The sequence below is a fragment of the Synchiropus splendidus genome, chromosome 14, assembly GCF_027744825.2.
Source record: "Synchiropus splendidus isolate RoL2022-P1 chromosome 14, RoL_Sspl_1.0, whole genome shotgun sequence".
NCBI lineage: Eukaryota > Metazoa > Chordata > Actinopteri > Syngnathiformes > Callionymidae > Synchiropus > Synchiropus splendidus.
In genome coordinates this window covers 21578542-21601180 of record NC_071347.1, presented here as the reverse complement: position 1 = coordinate 21601180, position 22639 = coordinate 21578542, and the positions used below count along the sequence as shown (strand labels likewise).

The following is a 22639-nucleotide window of genomic DNA, read 5'->3' as shown; positions in this document are numbered from 1 at the left end:
TCCTCAATCAAAACAAAGTGTATGTGTAGTGTAAGCAGTGGCGTCTGTTGGCAGCGTGAGAGAAGAAGGGAAATAATAACAGCTAATAGTGCGTCTGTCAGATGTGCCCATCTGCTGTAAAGGAAACAAAAATAAATGTAACTGGATTTGAATATCTGAGATTTGAGGCTGACGGATCAAAGGGAAGAGAGACACACGAAAGGGGGGCAATCGGAAGCACAGTGTCTCATTTTAATAAGTGCTTTCTAAAGAATACAATTTCAAGTGTTTGGGTGTGTGTTTTTGGCAGACAGGGGGTAAAGTGAAGTACTTCAAAACACAGATAATGAGAGCTGGGCTGCTGAGAAATGCTGCTTATATATACATTTTATCTCAGCAGTGGGGACTGGAAGTCTAATTGAGAGTAATAAACACGAGAGATATGAGGAGTTGAGGAGAGTGGGGATGGTCAGAGCAGCCTCAGTTGAATACACAAGCATGGCTTCATGTTAATGCAGCTGAAGTGCTGTAGGTTTTGACAAAATGCTGGCATCTAACACTTCATGTGAGGTGAGGTACTGATGAGTGATGAGTCTTTTGGAATAAAGTTATTACTTATTCCATCCTGCCTACACTCTACCTCTCTGATAATCTCACACTGTATGGTATGATTGACCACAAATACACATCTGTTTTCACTACCTCCACTCTTCATCTTCAAATACAAACATGTTCTTTGGTGCCTGACCTTAAATTTATTAAGGTCACATAGTACTTCACTCTTAAGTTTAAACACAACACGCAAAAAATCTTAAACATTGAGTGCCGATATAGTGATTCAACAGCAGACAATACTTTTGCTTCCTCCTGGGACTGAGAGGGAAAAGGTTTCAGTTTTTAGAAATCAGCAACAGGCATTTTTGTAACTGGAGTTGTGCTGGAAAGAGCTGATCTGAATTAACCCTTGAGAAATTCTGAATATGTATTTATCACAAAGGCTTTGGGCCATGTAGAATCTGAATCTGGGCTGCAAATGGCCCTCAAGCCAGACATTAGAGGTTTGTTAAGCCATGTTGATGTGCTCACAATAGCACACAATTGCTATAGAAGCTCAAGAGAGTAAATACTGTACAGAACAAAACAGACGCATTTATGTTCCTCTATCAAGCACTTGGCGTGTTCATGGTGCTAGTTGCATTAACTTGCCTTCTGGTGCAGTACGTAGGAACTGAAGGAGTAAAGAAGGAGGTCATCCAGTTGGTCATCCCAATAGAAACCATGGAGAGACCAAAAGGTGGGACTCACTTCCTGTCTATCGCCTGTCCTGTTCAGCTCCCTGCTTGCTCGTCCTCCACATTAACAGCAGTGTCAATTGAGAGTTTGTTCAATATCTGCTCACGCTATGGTGACGTGAAAACAATATATTTAGAATTCACTCATTCAATTGTGCCACATAAACGTTGAAACTTACCAAATGATCTGGACACTTAGATGTGATCCTGGATGCAGCAGCACCAGCTGGAGCTGAGGCACAAGGTGGACAAACAACAGCAAAACTGCAGTAACATTTAGTTTTTACACACTTTTATTCACGCTCTTACAAGGCATCGCCAAGTTTTTTTTACAGGTTGAATTCATGCAGGAGAAAAAAAACTCTCCACTCTGTCATATTCAAGTATCTTCGTCAAAAAATAGAAGTCGTCAGCACTGTTGCACCATCTGATGGCACGCACCAAGCTCAGCACCGAGGCCAGCGATCAGCGTTCCTGCCCTCTCAATACAAAACTAGAACAAATACGTTTATCACTGAGCGATGCAAACAAACTTTCCCCTCGTGAAGCAGGCAGAACAGTTTTAATATGATCTCAAATGCCCTTTATACCTGAGTCGACAAGTGCAATGTGCATTTTTAATATTAATCTTGGTACTTCCTCTGTGAAGGAAATAGTCAGAAAATTCATATATATTTTCGATGTAAGACAAATGAACAGATCAATGCCGTACAGAGGAGCAGATGATAATCGGCAAATGATTGAAGAAAAGACGACACAAAGGTGAAAACAATGGCGGCTCCAGTTTCTTATAAAGAGTCAAGACTGGCCTGAAGTTCAACACACTAACGAAGAGACCTTGAAGTTAGTCTTCTTGGAAAAGCACAGATACAACTTGCTTGAATTCTCTGCTAGTATCCACCAACCGTTTATCAGGTGTGACAAGCCAAAATGACGGATTCTCTTGGATTGATTGAATCACACAGTATCATCAGAGGAAATCATTTGAAGGACAGATGAAGATGCATAGCACCTACTCCTCTACTAATGCCCAGACATAATTCCTCCACATATCACAGGGAATCATCTCATCCTATGAAACAGGAAGACACTTCCCTGAAAACACCCCTCTGGTCGAGAAGCCAGAAATCTTCTTTAGCTTACACACTAGACAACTATTCTCTCATTACGTGCTGCTCCTCTGGCTTCCAGAACTTAGATCTTACCAGTGATCCGAACTCTTCACAAAATAATCATTTATCTCTAACAGAAGAGGCAAAATATGAACCGTATTATCAAACATTGGTGTAGCATTTCTTGCTTGTACGTCGTGTCTGCAAGCCCTTCAATGAAGTGACTTACAAATCTCAGTTCAGTTAGATGAAGTGGTAATAGTTATAATTGCACAAACTGGTATCCATCCCTGCTGTTGACCTTGTGTTGAGTTGGCGGAAACAAGAGTTTTCAAACAGATAGATCAAATTGTTATTGCGTACAGCGTGTTAAAGTATCTGAGTACACACAGTAACAAACAAATAAAATAGTTAGCTTAGCATACCTTGTAGCAGTGTTGCTTTAGTGTGACAAAACTAACTCATCTTGTGGATTCTCATAGTGTCGTACGCCGTCTACAGCCTATGACCACATATATGGCTACTCTGAGCGGGACCTGCATTGTGGGCAGCAACATTATGGTTTCTCTAGGGAACTAAAACATTTAAAAATAAACCCACACAGGTTCAGTGGTCGGTCGAATAGAAGTGTCATTTCTCGTATCAGCAGCGAGATTTGGGCTTGAGCCGAACCTATTGATGCTCTTGGCACCGCTGCCATTCTAAAAGTACCGTTAGATCATATAGTTCTTCTTCATAACCTCCAAGTACTCCTGGTTGGCCCGACTGACGGGGTCCAGCTCCGTCCTCAGGGCTGAAGCCGAGTCCAGCTCTGCTCTGGCTGAGGAATCAAAAGTAAACACTGATTACACACTTTGAAAACTGGAGGAAGAGGTCATGTTTGGGGTGGCTCACCGTCACTTAGCTCTCTGGTTATGCTTTTGTCAAACTCGCTCTGCATCTGGAGGCACCAAACATTGAATCTCAAAACTGGATAAAAGGACATTCGTTTTAGAGAGATCAAAAGGACATACCTTGGCCAGGTAGTCGGCTACTGTGGCTTTCTGTCCCTCAGTTGTGGGTGTCAGATGCGTCAGCCCAAGTCCAAGACTTCTGTTGAGGTGCCCGAGGGACATCCCGTAATGACCAATCGAACCAACATCCAGTGAAGCTCCTCCTCCAAGACGAAGAGACCTGCTCCTCTCTTGGAGTAACTTAGAATTGGCTTTTTCTAGACGTGCGTTGGCTCTGAGGACAAATCAGAAGCTGAATGAGAATCTAGAGAATTTACCAAATCGGCTAATCTCAGGAGTGGAGAGGTGGGGAGGAGGTGGGGGGTCTCTCTCCCGCAGTTGATCAGCCAAACCCAGGAGCTGGCGACAGAGACACCTACTGCAGAATTGTGTAGTGATGAACAACCACCTTTCTAGTTTGGCATCCAGCGACTTGCGCAGTCGCAGCTCTTCTCTGTATAGCTGCTGGAATCTCTCCAGCTCTGTCCGAGTGGAGTCTCTCTGGCTTAGACTGTCGTGCTGGATGGTTCGGACCCGGCCCAGTTCCCCCTCCAGCTCCAGGATCCTCTGCTCGTATTTGGAACGCAGGTTGGCCTCGTTCGCGGACCTCATCTGATCCAGTGCTTCCTGCGACTCTGCCTGGGACTGAGACACAGACATGGAAATCCAGATGAACTACTGCAAATGGTTTATCTTCCTGTGTCTAACTTCATTTGAAAACCTCTGGTTACATGTTTAATGTAAATAAAGACATTAGAAAACTAGAATAATGTTTAAAGGCCTGAAGATTTTCATATTTGTTGCCTCATAAGTTCCTGAGTTAAAATCAGCCTCATTGATCCCAGACAGACAAAAGGTCAATACCATAACACACCTGTAGGAAGCGGTTGACCTGGTCTATCTTCTGTTGTAATTCCTGCCGGCACTTCTCCTCTATCTCCCGCCGGTAGTGGTCCACCTGGTTCTGCTCCGTTTGGCTAAGGTCCAGCCTGCGCCTCAGCTCCAGCACCTCTTCCTCTAGTTGCCTCTTTCTCCTCTCTAGCTGGTCACTGCCAGCCCCCAGGCTCCTCCCAGAGGCCAGCTGATCCTTGAGGTCGCGGTTCTGCCTCTCCAGCTCCCTGCGCTGGGAAGTTTCTCTGTCCAGCTGCACCTGCAATTCGTCTACCTGGTGACAGAATTCATGTTCAGGAAACACAAGGATGAAATGCTGTTGCACTGTCCTCATTTTCTAAAGACCAACTGACAATGAATAAAAGCTCACTACCTTCATTTTTCCCAGGGACCCGTCTCCCTGACTGTAGTGGCCCATGTCTGTCCTTAACGTGCTCATAGGAGAGGCAAACTCAGCTCCACCGCCATCCTTCAGCTTCCTCTTAGCAGTCTTCAGCAGAGTCCTCAGCCTGCGTCAGGTTCAACAGTAAAGCAAGTTGAGGAAACCTTTGATCAGATTAATGAGGAAGCATACATTTTTGTGCTACACCACATTCAAAACTAGTCTTGAGTCACCTGAACATCTCTTTCTGAAGGTCTGTGTTTCTCTGCAGCTCTTGTTCCAGACGAGCCTCAGACATTTTCTTCAGCTCAGCAAATTTCTTCACCTTCTTCTTTTCAATTTCCACCTGCATAGGATTTTTTAAATACAAAACTAAATCTTTCTCTGAAGGAAATTTGTTCTCCATATTCTTAAATTCTTCATCTTATTTTGCGAGTGTCTCTTGGTCACCTGTGCGCTCAGATCTCCTTTATTTTTCTCTAGCTCAGCTATGCGAAGTCCTAGTTTGGACGAGCTCTTCATTTCTTCCTCCCACATGGCCTGGGAGTCCTGAGCTGTATGAGACAGCGTGCTTTGCTTCTGAACCTGGATGAGATCATTATTGAAAAAGAACATTTAGAGATGGTATTGTAGCATTGTTGTAATATTTAACCTCAGTTAAGTGTCTCATGAGAGCAAGTACATTTCATTCAGAATCGACTTCTGAATCTGAATCTGTTGCGAATTCTTGTCGTTAGAATAATGGACGTCACAAACCTCTCTGTTGAGCTGGTCTTCCAAAGTCATTTTACTGCTCTGAAGGTTGGACACCAAGTCTTCCAAATGACCTTTAACCTAGAGAAAAGGGGAAGAAAAAGTTGGATTTTGATTGTCGGCAGGCACATGCACATGAGGGCGGTAAAAACCGTGGAAAAGAATAAAGGGACAAAACAGAATGCAGATTTTAGTCAAGCTAAAGGATGTATATTTAGAAAATCTAATTTGACACCAGATGATTGCCCGGCGGCCGACGGGAGAGGAAAAACAAAAACATGCTCTAGTTCTACATCAGTGATCCACATTACTAGAAGATAGAACTGGAAAGTCCACACTAGAAGACACCAACAATTATAAAGAAATGCTGCCCTGCTGAACCACTGAAAGAAAGTTAAGCACTCAGGGAGTAATTCCACACAGAGGAATCGGTCGACAGCAACAACACTGACCCGTCCACCTTGTGACCCGCTGTGTCGCTGGAATTTTGTGGGTTATAAAAAAGTGAAGTTAGAGGCGAGCGCAAGTACAAAAACAAGTGGCACTACCAGGTGTGAGGGTCGTGAAATGTTTCAGTGGTGATGACTCACCATGGTGGCTTCCTGAGCTTCTTTTTGAAGAGCTTCAATTTTGTTTGACTGTTGCTTGGCAGCTGCTTCCAGCTTCACATTCTCGATCTCCAGCCTTCCGACACAGAAACATTGTCAGAAACACAATAACAAAAAAACATTGCATTTACCTTTGCACTGCCTCCTCCAACTGCTTGATGGTAGTTACAGATGATGCAGAGGCAGACAGCGCCTCCTGTTGTTTCTGAGCAGCATTTCCAAGTTCTTTCTCTCGGTCGTCCAGGCGACTTTTGAGGCTGTTGATGCGCCTCTCAGCCTGGACATGCTGAGTTTCACTCTCTTCCAGCTGCAGTACAGAAGCCGAAATCCTCATAACCTCAACTCCAAATCACACTGTTGAGAAAAGCTTGACTCTACCTTTGCTTTCAGTCTGTCCACGTCTTTGAGCAGCCGACATTTTTCCTCTTCCAGGTCGTTCCGATAGCGTGAATTGACCTCCAAAGAGGCTTCGCTCATCGACAGCTTCTTCAGAGAGTCAGTCAGCTCTTGCTGTAGCTCCCTCAGTTCTGTCTGTGTTCAAGAGTCAGAGAGTAAGAGGCTGAAGAAGAAGTGAAGCTCACGGATACTCACCACTCTGGCATTCTTTTCTTCCTCCAGCTTGTAGACCTGCTCCCGCAGATCAGCAGCTTTGCTGGCCAGCTCCTTGTTCCTCTCCTCCACCAGCTGGACCTTCTCTTCGCTGTCTGAACGCAGCTTGGACAGGATGTCACTGAAGCGCTCCTGAGCATCAGTGACAGCACGCTCCTTCGCCACACCTTTGTTCTGGGCTTCTTCCAGCTGCTGCCGCATCAGCATGCCCTCGCTCTGGGCTTGGGCCAGCCGCTCCTGAGTGGCCTCGTGGCGGGCAGCAGCACGACTGACCAGCTCCTTCTCCGACTGTAGTGCCGATTCCAGCTCTTTAGCTCGTGCAGCTATCTGGTCCTTCTCGCGCTGAAGGATCTCCAGCAGCATGCTCTTTTCCGACAACTGTATTGACACACGATGAGCCTCGTTCTCCATCTTGTTGGCATTCTCCTCTGCCTTCCCAAGCTTCTGGCAAAGACTGGTGACTTCCTCCCGGTGACTCGATGCTTCACCTGTTCAGATATATTACTGTAAAGACGATGAAAACTAAAAGTAAAGAGCATGTTCTAAAGGTGCTGACCTGACAGTTTGTCTCTGAGATGTTGGAGTTCCTCCTTTTCCTTGAGCAGAGCCTTCTCTGAGTTTGCAAGGGCAGACTGGCATCTTTCCACCTCCTGTAAAGCCCCACGCAGACGAGTCTGAGAGGACTCCAGCTCTGTCATCAGTGACTCGTGGGCTTGTCTCTCATTCTCCAGACGTGCAGCAGTCATGGTCAACTCTGACTTCAAGGTGGCGATCTGGTGATTGGAGGTGAAGAAGCTGTCGCTGTTGAGTTTGACATCTCGCTTTGCGTCTTCAAGCTGCTCCTTCAGGGTCTCGTTCTCCTCCAAGAAATGAGTCTCTTTGAGACTACTGTCGGCCTGTAGGTGCTCAAACTTTGTTCTAAGGATGCTCAGTTGCTCATTTAGGCAAGTGATCTGCTGCTGAAGCTCCCGCTCCCGGTCACTGGCCTCGGTAAGCTGAGACAAGGCCTAAAGATTTGAGCATGAAGATTAACATTTAGACATAGTAGAGCTATAAAAAGACACAGTGCTGTTTCCCAAATTCAGCGATCTAATGCCGCCTCTACAACACTACCTCATGGCTTTTGCTGACGTTCCTTTTGTTTTCTGCTTCCATCTCCAGCTGCTTGCGTAGATGACTGCTGACCAGACTCTCTTGCTGCGTCCTCGCGCTGCGTTCCAGAGCCAAGAGCCTCTGTGTCTCATTGTGGTCTTCCTCAAGCTAGCAAACCAAACGCACAATTAAACCTCAGCTACTGCTCACGCACAACACAGGACATTATTAAGAAAAACGAGTGACACTTCCACCAGCAAGAACTTTACCGTCAGTATACAGATAAACCAAGTAGTTTTAGTTGTCAGACACACCTGCTTCATGTTGTTGGCTGTTGTTCTCAGCTCCAGCTCCAACTTCCGAAATGTCAGCTCCATGTTCTGCCTATCCTGGAGCTCCAACTGCTGCTGCTCCTCCGACCTCCGGAGCTTGCCTCTGGCAGTGTTGTACATCATCGTGGCGTTTCGGGCATTTTCCTGCTCTTGCTTCAGCTGAAAGCTGTAAGTATGCGCTTTAGAACTTAACAACACAACTAATGATGCAGTTACATGACACGGCAAAGGGTTACGCTCTTACCTGAGATTGGTGACTTCAGTCTGCAGCTCCAGCTGGTTGCGCTCCAGAGCAGACTTCAAATCTTTCACTTCCTCCAGCGACTTCTTCAACTCAGCCCTCTCCGTCTCCAGCTGGCTCACTTTGTCCGACAGGTGTCTGTGACGGCTCTTCTCCATCTGAATGGCCCGTTCATACTCGTGGAACATGTTCTGTAGCTTCACAATGCTCTTACAGTCTGCAAAAGATTAGTGACTATTCATTTTTATAAAGAACCCATATTGGACCAAGAGTCTTGGATATAGCTAATGTTGACTTAAAAAAAAAAGTGTTTTCTAATTTGAAAACCATGTTTTATTTTTGGACGATTTTCTGGGTTTCTTTCTTTTCACTGATGCAAATTCATGCTAACTGTTAACGGCAGGCAGTGCCATCTGGCGGTCTCTGAAAATCAGGACAAGGTTTCATGAAACCTCATCAACCCTTCAATACTGTGTCATGAAACCTCATCTACCCATTCCAACCCATGAACCAACCTTTGGAACCTGTTTGAGTTTATTAAAAAAAAAAAAAAAAAAAAAAAAAGAGTGACAGTTTGCTGTAATGACAGACACAGTACCAAGAGTTGCAGAGTCCAGCTTCTGGATGAGGAGTGACGCGTGTCGGTAACCAGCAGCGGGCGAGTCGATGTCATCTGTGGTCGTATCAGACGACTGTGTGAGCTCGTCCAAGTCTTCTGCCTTCTCCAGTCCCTCAGACTTCTGAGTGTGGGAAGTCAGTGAGATTACACTGAACCACGAGGTTTGTTTAAAGGAGGTTTTGAGTCATACCTTGCTTCTCTGCGCTGAAGATGGGAACCTTGGGCTGAAACATTGACAGAAACCATGTGACTGATGTCATTGCTCTGTGTAGCTAAGAGAAAACATGAATTTACCTTCCTTCGTTGTCGGACATGTCACTTAAAGTGCTGTCATCAAACACATTGAGCTGCTTTCCATTAACCTTAGGTGAGGCACGATGCATTCTTTGGGGCCGAGTCCCACCCACTAACTCGGCCTGTGGGGCCACCTGTCCCTCCTGTTTGTGTTTACTTGTCATCTTCGGGGAGTTGAAGGCCCCTGTGCTTGTGCTGTGGACAGAAACCACCTTTGCTATAACAGTGACTGAGGCGTGAAATCAACAAAAACATATTTTCAGCAACTGATCATGAATACATTAAACAGTGTATCAGTGAGGAATGGATGTGGCAATAGTGCGTACCTCACTGTGGACTCAAGCTCCTGTTCTCGTGGAGTGGCAGCAGCTTGACTCGACATCTCATTCCGCAGCCTGGAACTGCTCTCGTGTTTCTCAGCATCCAATGCGTGCGAGGCTGAGTGGTTTGATAAACATGCTGAGCCACTTCTTCTCACCTCCCTCACAACCTGAGGAAAAAAGAAAACTCATGAACAACACGCCTGGAGATCCAAAAACACATAACCAGGTAGGAGAAGTTTCTTTTAAGATCCTGTTGAATCTCACATACTATTTTACTTTTCATGCATAATGTAGTGCCACGACTTCCCTCTGGAGACTTAACACCTCTGTCGATTTGACACAGGAATCACATGGACTCGTGACTGAAGTATAGATTACCTGACTTAACAAGACTCTGCTCCTTCTCACAACTTTCAACTTAGGTTTCACCAACTTCAATTATACAAATAACTTAATGATAAGTAAACAACAATGTTGCAATTCATGTCAATTAAATTAAATCACATTATTTTCAATCATGTTTTGTTTTAATCCAGGGTTTTCTCTGGTTACATTTAAAAACAAACTAAAATCTCACTTCAGTCCTTTGACAAGATATAAACAGTTTTGCTCCCAGATAGCATTACTCAAACATTTAAATCAAAATTCACCATAGTCCACCTTCTTTAATATAGATAACACTCAAAGTCATATTAACAATAAGACCAGTGAGGAATATGAAATGATGAATTGATAAAATTGCCGGCAACATTTAGAACTTGGGGAGATTTTCTGTTGTCCTTCATGTCCTTTATTATTGCTCCAAAAGTGTTGAATATCACTTATGCTTCACACAGAATAGTGTAATATACATCTAAGAGTGTATCATTAACCCTACATGAGGATAATGAACTTCTGATTCAGGAAAAGAGCAGTTAAACTTAGGATAACACTTGCAATGGACATACATTTGGGTTCAATAACAATCAAATGTATGATGCTACTGGCAGCATGATTAGTAAAGAAAATCATGGCGATGAACCAAAACTCTAGAGGCATATAACTGGCTATAAAAGCTTTAGCTAGAATTAGCATTAATGAAGAAACACACATAAATGCCAAACCATGCTGACAACAACTGAGGAGTTTAGTTTCTGTATGCAAAACCCCAGAACACAACACACTGCAAACCAGTAAAAGAGGAACGGAAAAAAGGATGAGGGTGGATTGTCTGACTCTAGCAACCACAGACAGGAGACAAGAACGACACGTAGATCACACAGAGAAAATTGGCCGGAGTGTGGGCTCTCTGAAGAAGCATAATGGAAATGACTGGGAAAATAGAGAGAAGCGATCTAGGTCAGAGAGAAGGAATCCTGTCATCTTCTCTACCTCTTTTTGCAGTTGGCCTTGTTGCTTCTCCAAATCCAGAAAGGCATTCTTCAGCTTCCCTACCTCGGCTTTAAAGCGCCCCATGTCTTCCTCCAACTCTTCGTCGGAATCTCCTAGTATGGATGCTGAAAGTCTGCTGGACTGTTCTTCCAGATACTCGTCTGGTTCTGCCTCCTTATCATTGAAGCAAGGACTGTTTGAAACTGAGTGATCCTTGAAATCAGGGGCATGGGTGGCGGTTAATTCTGGCAGTGGGGAAGAGGTGCTGTCTGCGAGCGGCTCTGTCTCTTCATGAACGTCCCTCTCAAAAATCCGCTTCTTCTCAGCGATCGAGACGTCAGGTGACGCAGCCACAGAGTCTTCCTGTCCGGACTCCCTCTGCTCGGGAATGGTCAGCAGAGTCGTGCTTCTGGCCCTGGCTGTTGGCCGCACAATGACCTCCCCACCCTCATCATCACTGGACTCCTCTTCATCAAGCACAGTGTCAACGTCACTTTGCTCCTCCCGCACAGGAGGTCTTGATTTTATCAGCTCTCCAAATCTCTCTTTCAACTCACAAGCCACGCTCTTAAAAGTGGTTTTAACGTCCCGCTTCTCCACTTCAACCCACAGTTTCTCGTATCGCTTCTCCCAGTGAACCTCAGGACCTGCATCTGCACGCTCTCTGGGACTGGGTGACTGACTAAATGCATCGCTTTCCTCTCTGTCAGAGCCCAAATGACCCCTTAGCGCCTCATCATTCTCCTTCGGTGACATGGATGCACAAGAAAAAAAAGTAAAGACAAGAGACAAAAACAAAACAGAATGACAAACTCCACTTCCCATATTGGACACATTGTCAGAGCATGCTGCATTCAGAATGATTAGCAAGAGGCTTGTCAACACATGGTAAAGGCAGCAGTTATTACGTACAAATGTAGACACTTTGGAACAACAGTATAAAATCAAGAATCAAAGTGAAGTACAATACAGCTAATAACAGACAGCGACAACATAAACCAGTTGAGCACAATTACAGACATAATGTGCGATACAATGAGGCACATGTGGGAGGAGGAAATCTTAAAAATATGCTGGTTAAACTCTTAAAATATGATAATTAAAGACTGAATAGATGGCTATATAAGTGAAATGACTTCAGAGGAAAAACATCTGTCAAATAGTCTTGCTCCCCTGAAGAAAAGCGAAGCAGCAACCTCTATACCAAACAATATTGATTTCAAAGGGTGAAAAAAAATACTATTTTAAGTTTTAATATTTGAATAAAACAGGGCGATTGGTCACTTGGTCAAATGTAAATATGGTAAAAACTGTCACAGACAAAATGTATGATTTGTAACAGATACAACCAGATATTTTTTTCTACTTTGAAGGTAAAGAAATGTTCCATGCAGAATAACGCATAGTCATGGATAATAATGGATAGCAAACATAAAATTTACATAAATGCATTAATGAATCAACTTTGGGGTTCAAATGTTCCGACGTCTGACTTCAAAATATCTTTGCTCTGCCAAACATGTATTTACAAACATGTTTTTCTCACCTCCAGTTCCTGTTGACTGAGTAGGAGACGACCCTTCTCACTTGGAGTGGTTTCTGGATCAGACACAACATTTTAGGTGTAAAGGCAGAAGAAAGCAAAAATCAGATCAAAGATAGCAACCTGTTGGCACGTGTGCTGCTTCAGTGTGTGGGAACTGGTCGGCAGCCTGTGAGGCCTTGTTTGACGACAATGATGAATGATCTTGATCCCAATCTGATTCTGAAAGACCACTGTCATGAATGACACTCTAAATTGAACATTTAATATGAAGAGCGAAACCTCACCTTCACTATCGGGGACCACCAACCTTCTGGCCCGAGGCTGTGGAATCGGAACAGGTGGTGGAGAAGAGCTGACCACTTCTTTGTCCAAGCTGAGTCTTCTCTGGGGCACTGGCGACAGCGCCTCCTCCTCTTCTTCATTGATGGACGTCTTGGCATGTGCCGGGACATCGTCCCCTCCAGGTGAAGCCACTCTACGTCCGGGCAGGGTCGTCTTACTGGCATTGCTAGCTGTATCCCAGTCTGACGCATCTATTGCAATCACACAACCAGTGCTCATTAAAAGTACACAACCGCAGTCTTCCCGTTTTTCCAAGTTAATCACAAAAGTAACTCGTGTTAATGAGTCACTTTAAAGTCAATGAATGTATGTGTCACAGGAGGGATCAATAGAAGCAGAAGCAACTCATGTCTCCGATGCACATACACGCCACATACAAACCTACAAAGCTCTTTGTCCAGCCATGACGACTTGTGGTGTAATAAAAAGTGGATTCATGCATTCATTAAAAGATTCAGTTTAAATCAAAAAATGAATGTGTTTTAGACCAATATCAAGTATGTTTTGAGTCTCCAAGGTGATCGTTTCTCACAGTAAAGGAGCATTCAATCGTACTCTTCAGAAGGCATCATGAGTGACATGAAGACTTTCCAACTGATCACCTGGCTTTATGGCGGAAACACAAACCACTCACCTTCCAGATCGTCACAGTCTCCCAGATTCAGCTCATTCATCAAGTCTGGAATGAAGGAGAAATTGAAACATGACCAACGGAACACAAGACAAGAAAGAGGAGCAGCATCACTCACCAGTCTCTGACTTGTGACTCTCACGTTTGCTCAACAGTGGCTCCCATTTGGCGTTTTCCTTCTGGTGAAGAGACAAAAGACAACATTACAACCAACCCATTTGATGTCGGATAATAATGGATGTCTGCTGTGGACCTTTTTTGTTGCTTCTGTGCTTTCACTGTGATTGTCGTTGGAAACCACAGGTGACTGAATGCCTGTCAAGAAAATAAATGACCTCTGTGGTGAAACAGCATCTCTGCGAGGAAGCTGGAGGTGATCATGTCCATGCATGTAGTCATGGTTAGCAACAAAAATCAGTGGTGAGACTTCATCTACTTGATCAAACAACATAACAGTTGAGATTTTTCTGAGCTGAATTCATGCGTCACATGAAATCACAGGAGAGAACGGAGATCAATTAAGCTGCAAAAGCTGAAAGACAATTTTAGTCAATCATGGACGCCACCTTTTTTTCCAGTGGTGGTGAACAAACAGATCATCAAATGTATCTTCCTTAACGTGTTTCCTTTCAAGGCTTGCTAGCCACATGCAACATCTACACAATTAAACAACACAAAATGATCATGTGACATGTTTCGTAAATCGAATCGAGCAAGTGGGATGCAGTGATGCGTGCTGCATGCAGTCATTGCACGTTATACACGACATACAAAGCGAGGCATTCCTACCCTGGCTGCCTCGGGGCATGCCTACACTCCTCCATGGCTCTAGCATCCTATTGCAGCCCTCCCCTCGTATAAATGAGGGGACATAAAACAAGTCTACAACAGAAATGCGACACGGTGACAAAGACGTGAGTCGACTGCAGTTACTGGAAGGGCTCCGGCTGGATCCATTCTCTTAATATTTGAGACCAGGCTGACTCTCTGACGCTCTGAGACAAAACTTGCTTCAAAATAGAAAACAATTCCCACCATAATACAGATTTATTCAGCACTATTAGGCTCCAATTTTAATTTTCTCAAGACAATGCATCAGACTTAATACATCAAGCTGTCCTTTAGTAGAACTGAAAGATTACAGAGTTAAAGAGCATGAAACGATCACTGGACTCACTTTCTTTAGTGTCCTCATCAATAGCAGCAGACTCCAATGGATTTTCCATAGTCTCTTTGTGGGGCAGCCTGCTGTGTTCAGACTGCAAAGAAAATAATTATAAACACAACCTTAGAATTTGGACCAAACATTTTGTTAGATGCAAGAAAGTAAAGAATTCCACACCTCAGAATCAAAGGACTCCCGCACCTTCTCCCCCGTCTCCAGACCCAGTTCAGAGAGGAAATCTAGAGAGGTTAACTTCATTAATGAAGCACATATTCATGATCTCATTTTAAACAAAACAAGTGTGGCATTTGGGACCACAATCTCAGATTGCATTCTTTTAAGAGTATACTACTCCAATAGCAGCATTTTCTTCATTCCATTTCCAAGGTAAAAACCCCCCAAAAAGCAGTGACCTCTCTCACCTCTTCTGTTTTCCACAGAAAGCTCTCCCTCTCGATCCTCGGCCGTGACACCAAAGGAGTCTCCACTTTCTTCAAGCCGATCATCTGAGCTGTCTGTATCCTCTTCCGGCACATCATCATCTTCATCCTCCTCCTCCTCGTCATCATCGATAGAATCATTTCTCTGTGAAAAGAAATGCATATAGAATGTTTTAATTCTGTTCACATCTGTCCTTCATCTACACACGAGCCAATAAAAACACTAAGTGCGCTACACAGCCCAGTTTTACCTGAGTGTCAGCTAGAACGTCCCCATGCTCAGTTAGATTCTCATTCTTATCACCCAGTGTCACGTATGCCGTCAACCTCGCTGCTTCTGCATCATCTTTATTCAGGTGTCCATCAGAGTCAGAGTCGTGTCCTGCATCAGAAACCTTAACGGTGGCGCTGACAAAATCATACTGCAAATTCTGATGGAGGCTGTCTGAATCTTCATCGCTGACATCGTCGTCCACAACAGCTGCATCTCTTCCTTCACACTCACGGACTTGTTTGGCACCCTTCTCAGTCGACTTTGAGGACCAACCTTCAGGTTTTGGCTCCAGCTTCACGACTTCAGAGCCCTGAGTCTCCACAATCTCCGTTCGGTCGCATTTTTCTGATTTGTCACTTACATCATCCCAACTATTGTCTTCATCTATCAAATCTGTTTCCGCTAAATCATGAGCATGTACTGGATTTTTCTCCTCTTTGCCATGACAACATGCTGAGGACTCCTCCATTTTATTAACCTGCTCTGCAGGCGAGGCCCCCTCCTGACATTCAGATGAGGAATCCCACTGAGAATCTTCAACAGATTTCACTGGTTTAGCTATAGATGGAGTCAAAGACAGAAGTCTACTCTGTTCCATCTTTCCTTCACATTCATCCTCCTCCTCCAGCGAAGAACCCCACGATGACCTTCGCTTCCCGGACTGTTTTAGTGATTCATCGTCGTCTCGAAAACAGGTGTCTTCACTTTCACCTTCTCCACCTGTTTTATAAGCAAGTCCTTTGTTGTGAGTGAATAAACCGTCCTTTATTCCATCACTTGCAATCTCCCTATCTTTGCTCGACTCATTCCCAAGCTCCTCTGCAGCCTCGTGTGTTAGATGAGCAGCAGGTTTTGAAGGCGGCAGGCTCAGACTGTCCTCCTCATCTGAGAGTTTGGATTCCACCCGGATTGCGGACACCACGCAGTCCTCCTCTACACCGGGTATCAACCGGATGAATCCAGTGATTGGGGATGGCATGCTGGCGCCATCTTCTGCTGTGTTGCGGGCATCGCTGTCAGTGATATCAACACTTGATGGCTGATCGTCATCCTCTTCATCCTCACTGTCTTCTTCCTCACTTTCTTCTTCACTCTCTTCTTCATCTTCATCAGATTCTTCTTCCTCGTCTTCATCTTCATCATCATCTTCATCTTCATCTTCCTCCTCCTCGTCAACCTCATCTTCATTGTCAAGCTGCTTTGTTTTGCTGGCACAAGAATCTGCTGGAGGCTGTTTGCATTCTGCCATGTCATGAAGCAAGGTAACAGAAAGAAGAGTGTCACGAACGTTTGTAAAAGCTTCAGCTCGGATATTTACCTCTCTTGAAAGTGGGAGGGGGGTCGAGGTCATCTGGAGATGTCTAGGAGGCAGGGAAACTGGGGAGGAATCTACAGGGGGGTTTAAGGGTCTGCTGGATGAGAAAGACTGGACACTCTGGAATCTACTCTCACTCTCTGGATCGGATTCTGTCGCACTCAGGGATTTGTCAGGAGGTGGGGAAGCTACACACACAGGGACAAACATTCATATGAAAATGTCTCACATTCATGGTTTGTATTACGTTTTCTACCAAACATTTTGCAGGGAAAACTGTAATAATTTTGAGGAAATATTACCACTGCATAATGATCAGATTTGAATCAAATTGTCAGCATAGTGCTGCCACATGGTGGCCAAGTCAGCTCATTTGATTTTGACTATTCATTACTGCAAAACGGTACCTAATGATATCAATAAAAGTCTGCATCTCTGAGTGGTTTTCTGGTCATTAATTGCTCCATTGAGGCCACAGACAAACTCAAAGATGTCTGTGTTGGTTGACATTTATTTATTTATTATTATCAGGCAAGGATCTTGTGCCTAAAAACATTGACGCTCCAAAATATTATTTTTGGAGCATTTTTATCTTATTACATTTCAAGTTCATTGTAATAAGATAAGACGGTGTGTTCGTACCTTCTCCCTTTTTGGACGCGATCATTTTCCTCAAGTTGATCTTTGGTTTCTGAAATTCAGGACAAATATTTAGAGGATGACAGCAATAAAAGGTGCAAAACACAAGAATCTAATGAACCTTTTCATTTAAAAGTGACTCCTCCTCCTCCTCAGATGAAGGCCACTCGTCTGCACCACTTTTGGAAACGCTGAGAGCAAAGAAGACTGGCGTTAAGCCAAACAATGAAAGTGACATGAAATCATTTTCACTCACCGACTCAGCGATTCAGACTGTGAATTGTCCTCAAAGTCTGTAGAGAAAGAAAGGAATTCATTGAAGTTGTTGACACATCGAGCTAATCACAGGTCACCCACAACATTACTATGCATTTTCAAACCTCCCTGTCAAAGTTCTTAGCTAAAAATCTGCACACAAGTCTGTAGTCTAAGAAATACCTCTCCCTGCTTCATCTGATCCATGCTCTACATCCAGTCGAGTGGTTTTGCATGAAGAATAAATGAAATATTCAAGGTCAATATAAAAGAATGCAGTCACTCCTACTGCACCATCGGTCTGGGTTCAAGGTCCTCACCGTCTTTGTCAGTTGCAGGGCCTGCCAACATGAACCCGGCTTTTGCATTCTTGGAAGGGTTGCTCATCTTTTTCCCCTTTTTGCTCGCGTCCTGCGTGAGTGAAGGCCCGCCTCTCTTCTGGGTGGCATGTTCATTGATGAGAAGGGAACAACTGCAAGCACAGTTATGAAATAGTCTCCACAACCTCCAACTAATTGTTGTTAACGATTGAATTCATGCCGATTCCTTTGGAAGACTTACGGATGGTGTCCATTAATGACAGCGTGGTCATCAGCTGACCATCCTTTGGTGTCTTTGAGGTCAACGTCAGCGCCAAACTTTAAAAGCAACCGTAGCATGTTGATCTGTCCGTTGCAAGCAGCTATCATTAGAGGCGACCTGCGGGATGCACGACATGGAAGCATCGTAAGTGCAGCATTTTTGAAGCTTGGATGTTTTTATTTGCTCTCACCGCTGATCCTGGTCCAAGAAATTGACTTCAGCGCCTTCCTTTATGAGAAACTCAGCCATGTCTAAGTGGTCTTCACGTACTGCCACAGTCAGTGGGGTGAAACCCTCCTGAAATTCAGTGAGCATTGAGCATCTTGACCTTTAGATTATGGGTATACCTGGAGGTGAGCTGTCAAAACACAGTTTTACGAGCAACAAGATGTTGCGTACCTTATTTGGTGCATTGATATCAGCCTCATGCTCGAGAAGTGAGGCAGCCGTGGTGATAGATGGGATGTTGGCTGCGAGATGTAAAGCTGTGTTGCCGTTGATGTCCACCAAGTTTGGCTCTGCATGATTCTCCAGAAGTATGCTAGCGCAACGCTCGTGCTGGCCTTGCACCGCCTGCCGCCATTGAGAAACGACAAGGATGCAGAAGCAGCCACGTCTCAACAATGATTCCTGCCGACCGCAGGCTTACCTTCATCAGGGCGGATCTGTTTTGATTGTCACATAGGTTAAGCTTGGCTTTTCCCTCCACGAGAAACTGCACCACCTCAGCATGACCGCAGGCACAGGCGATGTGAAGCGGAGTCCTGGAGCAGCAGACAGGAAAGCAGCGGTAATTACCATGTTCCACAGGAACTTACCCTCTGCAGAACCATGGGACTCCCTGACCCGGCTCACCAACGTCTGACACTAACAGTACAGTAACTCGATCTGGCCTTGTAACATAAGGAGACTGGAAAAGCTGAAAATCATCTGCTTTTGAACCCAAAAGTCATTTAACAATGCAGTATTGCAGTATTGAGAAAATAAGGGTTATGAAACACACTAGCATTGGTTAAATGTTTTCAATACATTTTCCAATATGCTCCCAGCAATACCATTTCAAAAGTCAAAATAATTTTTTTTCCACTTCAGCTAATTAAAGAATACTGTAACCAATGATTTCTGTGTCTCCATCATAATATACCACACATCAGCATAACAGACACATATGACGCACACTTTTGTGGTGAATTTACGTGAAGTTTTATTTCCACATTGCAACTATTGATGTCATTTAGGATTCACCGATGATGATGATGATATATTGTAATGTATGATAAAAAAAAAAAAATTCAATATCACAAAATATAACTAACTCAGAAATGATCATATCAAGTTTGACAATGAGGAAGAAGTGAAATATTTAAGGCTGATAAAAACATACTGAATGTTTTTAGTGCTTAAACCTTCAGAAGGAGCCCATGAGATTGGTAAAAATGGCAGCACCTAATCTCAAAGAGAGACCAACTCCTCTTGACCTTTTTCCTGTTATAACCCAAAGTTCACGGACATGGATGAGTGGCGAGGTAATATATGACTTAATATGCATTGATGATATTTCACAAACAAATCACATATTACACTGGAATCATCACCAATACAAAAAAATGTGAGTAGGTATGAGCTAGATCTGTGATGGACTGGTGAGTTCCCTGGCTCTGACCTTCTGTAGCAGGGATAGGCTCCATTGAAGACCAAATGAATGGATGAGTGTTGAGGTGGCCATGCATGACACTCACCTGTTTTCCTTGTCAAGCTGATTGATATCATTCTTTTTGGCAAGCTGCTTCAACTTTGCCAAGTCCCCAAGCCAGGCGGCCTTGTGGACCTTTCCCAGGTCCTTCTCCTTCACATCATAGCCAGCAGAGAGTACACTTCCGTTGTCAGAGGCACCGGATGATTGTTTCTTCTTCTTAGTGAAACCAAATATTTTTTTCATTGTAATCAGCAGCCGATGGAACCGGGGTCTGCACCGTCACCGCCACTCATCTGATGCTGCAGCAGGATCAACACAGCCGCCGCTAAAAATAGGTCATATAAGGCGGATTAGCAGTGGACACCACGCTGGGAGTTCGGAATCTCCAACCTGGTCACGGTTTAACACGTATGTACTTTACATTCACTGAGAAAATGGGAAGAGACCGCAGCATCTAAAGCCTCTGCACGGCATCTCACCGCCATCGTAAGGTGTCACCAAATACCCTTCAAGCTAAATGAACATACCTTCAATGAGAGCGCCGTGTGAAGGTTCGGAACGCAGCGTTCTAAAGGTTATTCACTGTAAACACCTTAAAGGAGCGCGTCGCTGCTAGCTAGTCGACGGTAACAGTATCTAGTGGCCTGTTGCCATGGTGACTAGCGGTGTCACGGCTACTGCTTTGACATATCTTCTGTCACTTTCAAATGACACGTAGATCGCATTCACCATGTTAAATATCAAACACTGACACAGCAAAAACAACGAATCAATGACTTGAAACAAACGAAATAAGGCTTAAAGACGGAGTGCGGAAGTAGAATATTTCATAGCACCCAGTATCACACTTAACAAATAATTTCGCTATAAATGATGTGATGATACTTTTTACGTAGAGACTACGACCGCAGCATTGTAGAGCGATAGTTGCCTAGCAACTCCGCTAGCTTCACGCAGCGCCTCCCACGTCGTCACATCTCGAATAAGATGAACCGCCACATTTGAAAACTCACATTTGAGAAGCGAAATGTTCTATAACGTTCTCAAGATGAAAACTCAAAGTGAACTAGTTTGCGCTAACTGCTAACTTGCGGCTAAAAATAACCGGGCTAACTATCCACTAATTCGCAAACCACCACCACTAGCTTCATTTTTAGTCAACGCTTTGACAAAATGTTGTCGGTTTGATTCTATTTACACATTAGAATAGCAACAAAATACTACGTACGTGAAATGAAGGGAGCATTTTGACCTGTTGCTCTCGAGACCAGGCAGCTAACAGGAGCTAATGGTTGCTACACCAGCTGTTGAGATTCCCAAGCAACCAATCAGAGAGGAGTTTACAGGGAGGTTGCCATCCAAGGACCAATCAGCGTCTTTGTGTCTGATGCGATCGCTTTTCCATGTGTTGAATGAGTTGTAGTAAAACATAGGCACCACACGATGGCGACATTTATATCCTAGTTGTCCTTCACAAAACGTTTGGTCAATAATCCTATTTTACGTTTATTTGGAAATTATGTTGCTATTAAGAGGCGATTTTAGAAACATCTGCGAATTCCAGTTACAAATGGGTGAGAGACAGGGGACACCCATATGGGGTGTCACAAACTCCACTGAGAAATGACCTTCTTTAACATTAGAGAAATAACTGAGAAATGACACAGGGTTAACCTTGTTTTTTTTCTCCTTGACATGCAAGTAAATGAAAAGATCTGTTTCAAAACCATCACCAGGCCAGTGGAACATGTGGTTGGCAGAGTGTGGCGACGATTTCAAAGACAGGAAAAGTAAACAAAGTGTGAAAAAGTGATGATGGGACTGTTGGCAGGGAGGCAGCGGGACAAACAACAAAAAGGTTTGGCAAACCACCATGGCATGTAAACACTACCAGGTGCATATAAATCTGCTGGGCTTGCTCCACAACCTTAGACCCCTGGGAACCTTTAGACAAAAAACAACAACACAGTTTATGGAAGAGTTGATGTAGATGAAGACTGGCATCCAGTCATCTGACTATTTCTTAGACACCTCCTTACAAACCACTTAGCATGTTGTCTGCTGAGAGTTTTGGACATTTGACCTGTCATATTAACAGTTGAGATGCTAATCTATTTCAGGCCTTATTTCCAAGTTAAAACTCCCACTCGTATAATATTTCATATTCACGCTCAAGGAAAAATAAACGTCTCTATTTCTCTATTCTTTCCAACACAGATGTGAGGCATGGAGCGATGCTGAGAATAAATCCTCTTTTAGCACAGAAGTCCTGGCAGATGACACAGTAGAAAGTAGAACGCTCCCCTGAAACCATGTTTCAGGAGCACGAGATTCTAAAACAGTTGCACAGGTTTCAGTTGGATCCTTTTTGATGAAGTGGAAACAAGCCATCCCTGTTGAGAAACTAAAAATACCTACATCTTTTATCACTGCATGAGGTAAATCCTGTCGATGGCACATACTGCTCTTGCAATTCACAGAAAAGCTTTTAGTGTCTTTACTTTCTAGACAGTTTCTGTCACCTATTGCCGGTGCATGGTAGCTGATCCCTGCTACACAAACTCTGGCCGACACAATACACCTTTTCAGGTGTTAAAGACCTGCAAGATTTTCACATGTTGTCTTCTCCTGCAAAAGAAGAGGTTAAGTATCATTGTAACTATACTATCACTATAACATTTATATTCTTCATCATTGCTTTCCTTGATTTCTCATGTCAGCGTCTTCCATATTTCAGGATGTCACACCCTTAAGCATGAAGCAAAGTCTAGTTTTCTCTGCCTCCTTTGTTTTGAGCACTTGCGCAGCCGAATGTTTGGAGTCGAGCTCTTCTGAAACTGGCTTCTCTGACACACAATAATCCT

The 22639-nt window shown here is 43.9% G+C and overlaps 1 protein-coding gene across 10 annotated transcripts; it reads right to left on the bottom strand.

Annotated features, from left to right (window-relative positions):
• Window positions 1–1562: 1562 nt before the first annotated feature.
• Window positions 1563–21087, bottom strand: si:ch211-272n13.3 (ankyrin repeat domain-containing protein 26). 10 transcript variants are annotated; one of them, XM_053885875.1, is made up of 46 exons: window positions 21004–21087; window positions 19819–20100; window positions 18729–18843; window positions 18479–18652; window positions 18270–18376; window positions 18059–18196; window positions 17818–17969; window positions 17681–17707; window positions 17499–17535; window positions 17364–17433; window positions 17246–17294; window positions 16741–16791; window positions 16607–16677; window positions 14997–15159; window positions 14752–14813; window positions 14587–14668; window positions 14199–14291; window positions 13663–13724; window positions 13528–13588; window positions 13413–13457; window positions 12721–12969; window positions 12557–12655; window positions 12437–12489; window positions 10891–11634; window positions 9523–9686; window positions 9197–9391; window positions 9093–9126; window positions 8882–9023; window positions 8287–8500; window positions 8025–8208; window positions 7732–7878; window positions 7175–7625; window positions 6601–7106; window positions 6388–6540; window positions 6141–6316; window positions 5992–6085; window positions 5854–5880; window positions 5405–5482; window positions 5099–5233; window positions 4882–4994; window positions 4640–4775; window positions 4250–4540; window positions 3785–4020; window positions 3397–3610; window positions 3278–3323; window positions 1563–3203 (listed from the first exon to the last, which is right to left on the bottom strand). In XM_053885875.1, the coding sequence occupies exons 2-46, from the start codon at window positions 20016–20018 to the stop codon at window positions 3097–3099; spliced, it is 6747 nt and encodes a 2248-aa protein (XP_053741850.1). In that variant the 5' UTR covers window positions 20019–20100; window positions 21004–21087; the 3' UTR covers window positions 1563–3096. The 10 variants fall into 10 exon arrangements, with proteins under 10 accessions (XP_053741850.1, XP_053741848.1, XP_053741840.1 ...); XM_053885873.1 differs by having other exon boundaries at window positions 16607–16791; XM_053885865.1 differs by lacking the exons at window positions 16607–16677; window positions 16741–16791 and adding an exon at window positions 15266–16530.
• Between the last annotated feature and the right edge of the window lie 1552 nt (window positions 21088–22639).

What these genes read in the sequence shown, in the direction of transcription:
- si:ch211-272n13.3 (XM_053885865.1), bottom strand. Translation starts at nt 20,018, where the DNA reads ATGAAAAAAATATTTGGTTTCACTAAGAAGAAGAAACAATCATCCGGT. An exon ending in TGATGAGGACACTAAAGAAA is followed by an intron (nt 14,292 to 14,586) that starts GTGAGTCCAGTG and finishes TTTCTGTTGTAG; the next exon opens with ACTTGTTTTATGTCCCCTCA. An exon ending in ACTGAAGTCACCAATCTCAG is followed by an intron (nt 8,209 to 8,286) that starts GTAAGAGCGTAA and finishes GCATACTTACAG; the next exon opens with CTTTCAGCTGAAGCAAGAGC.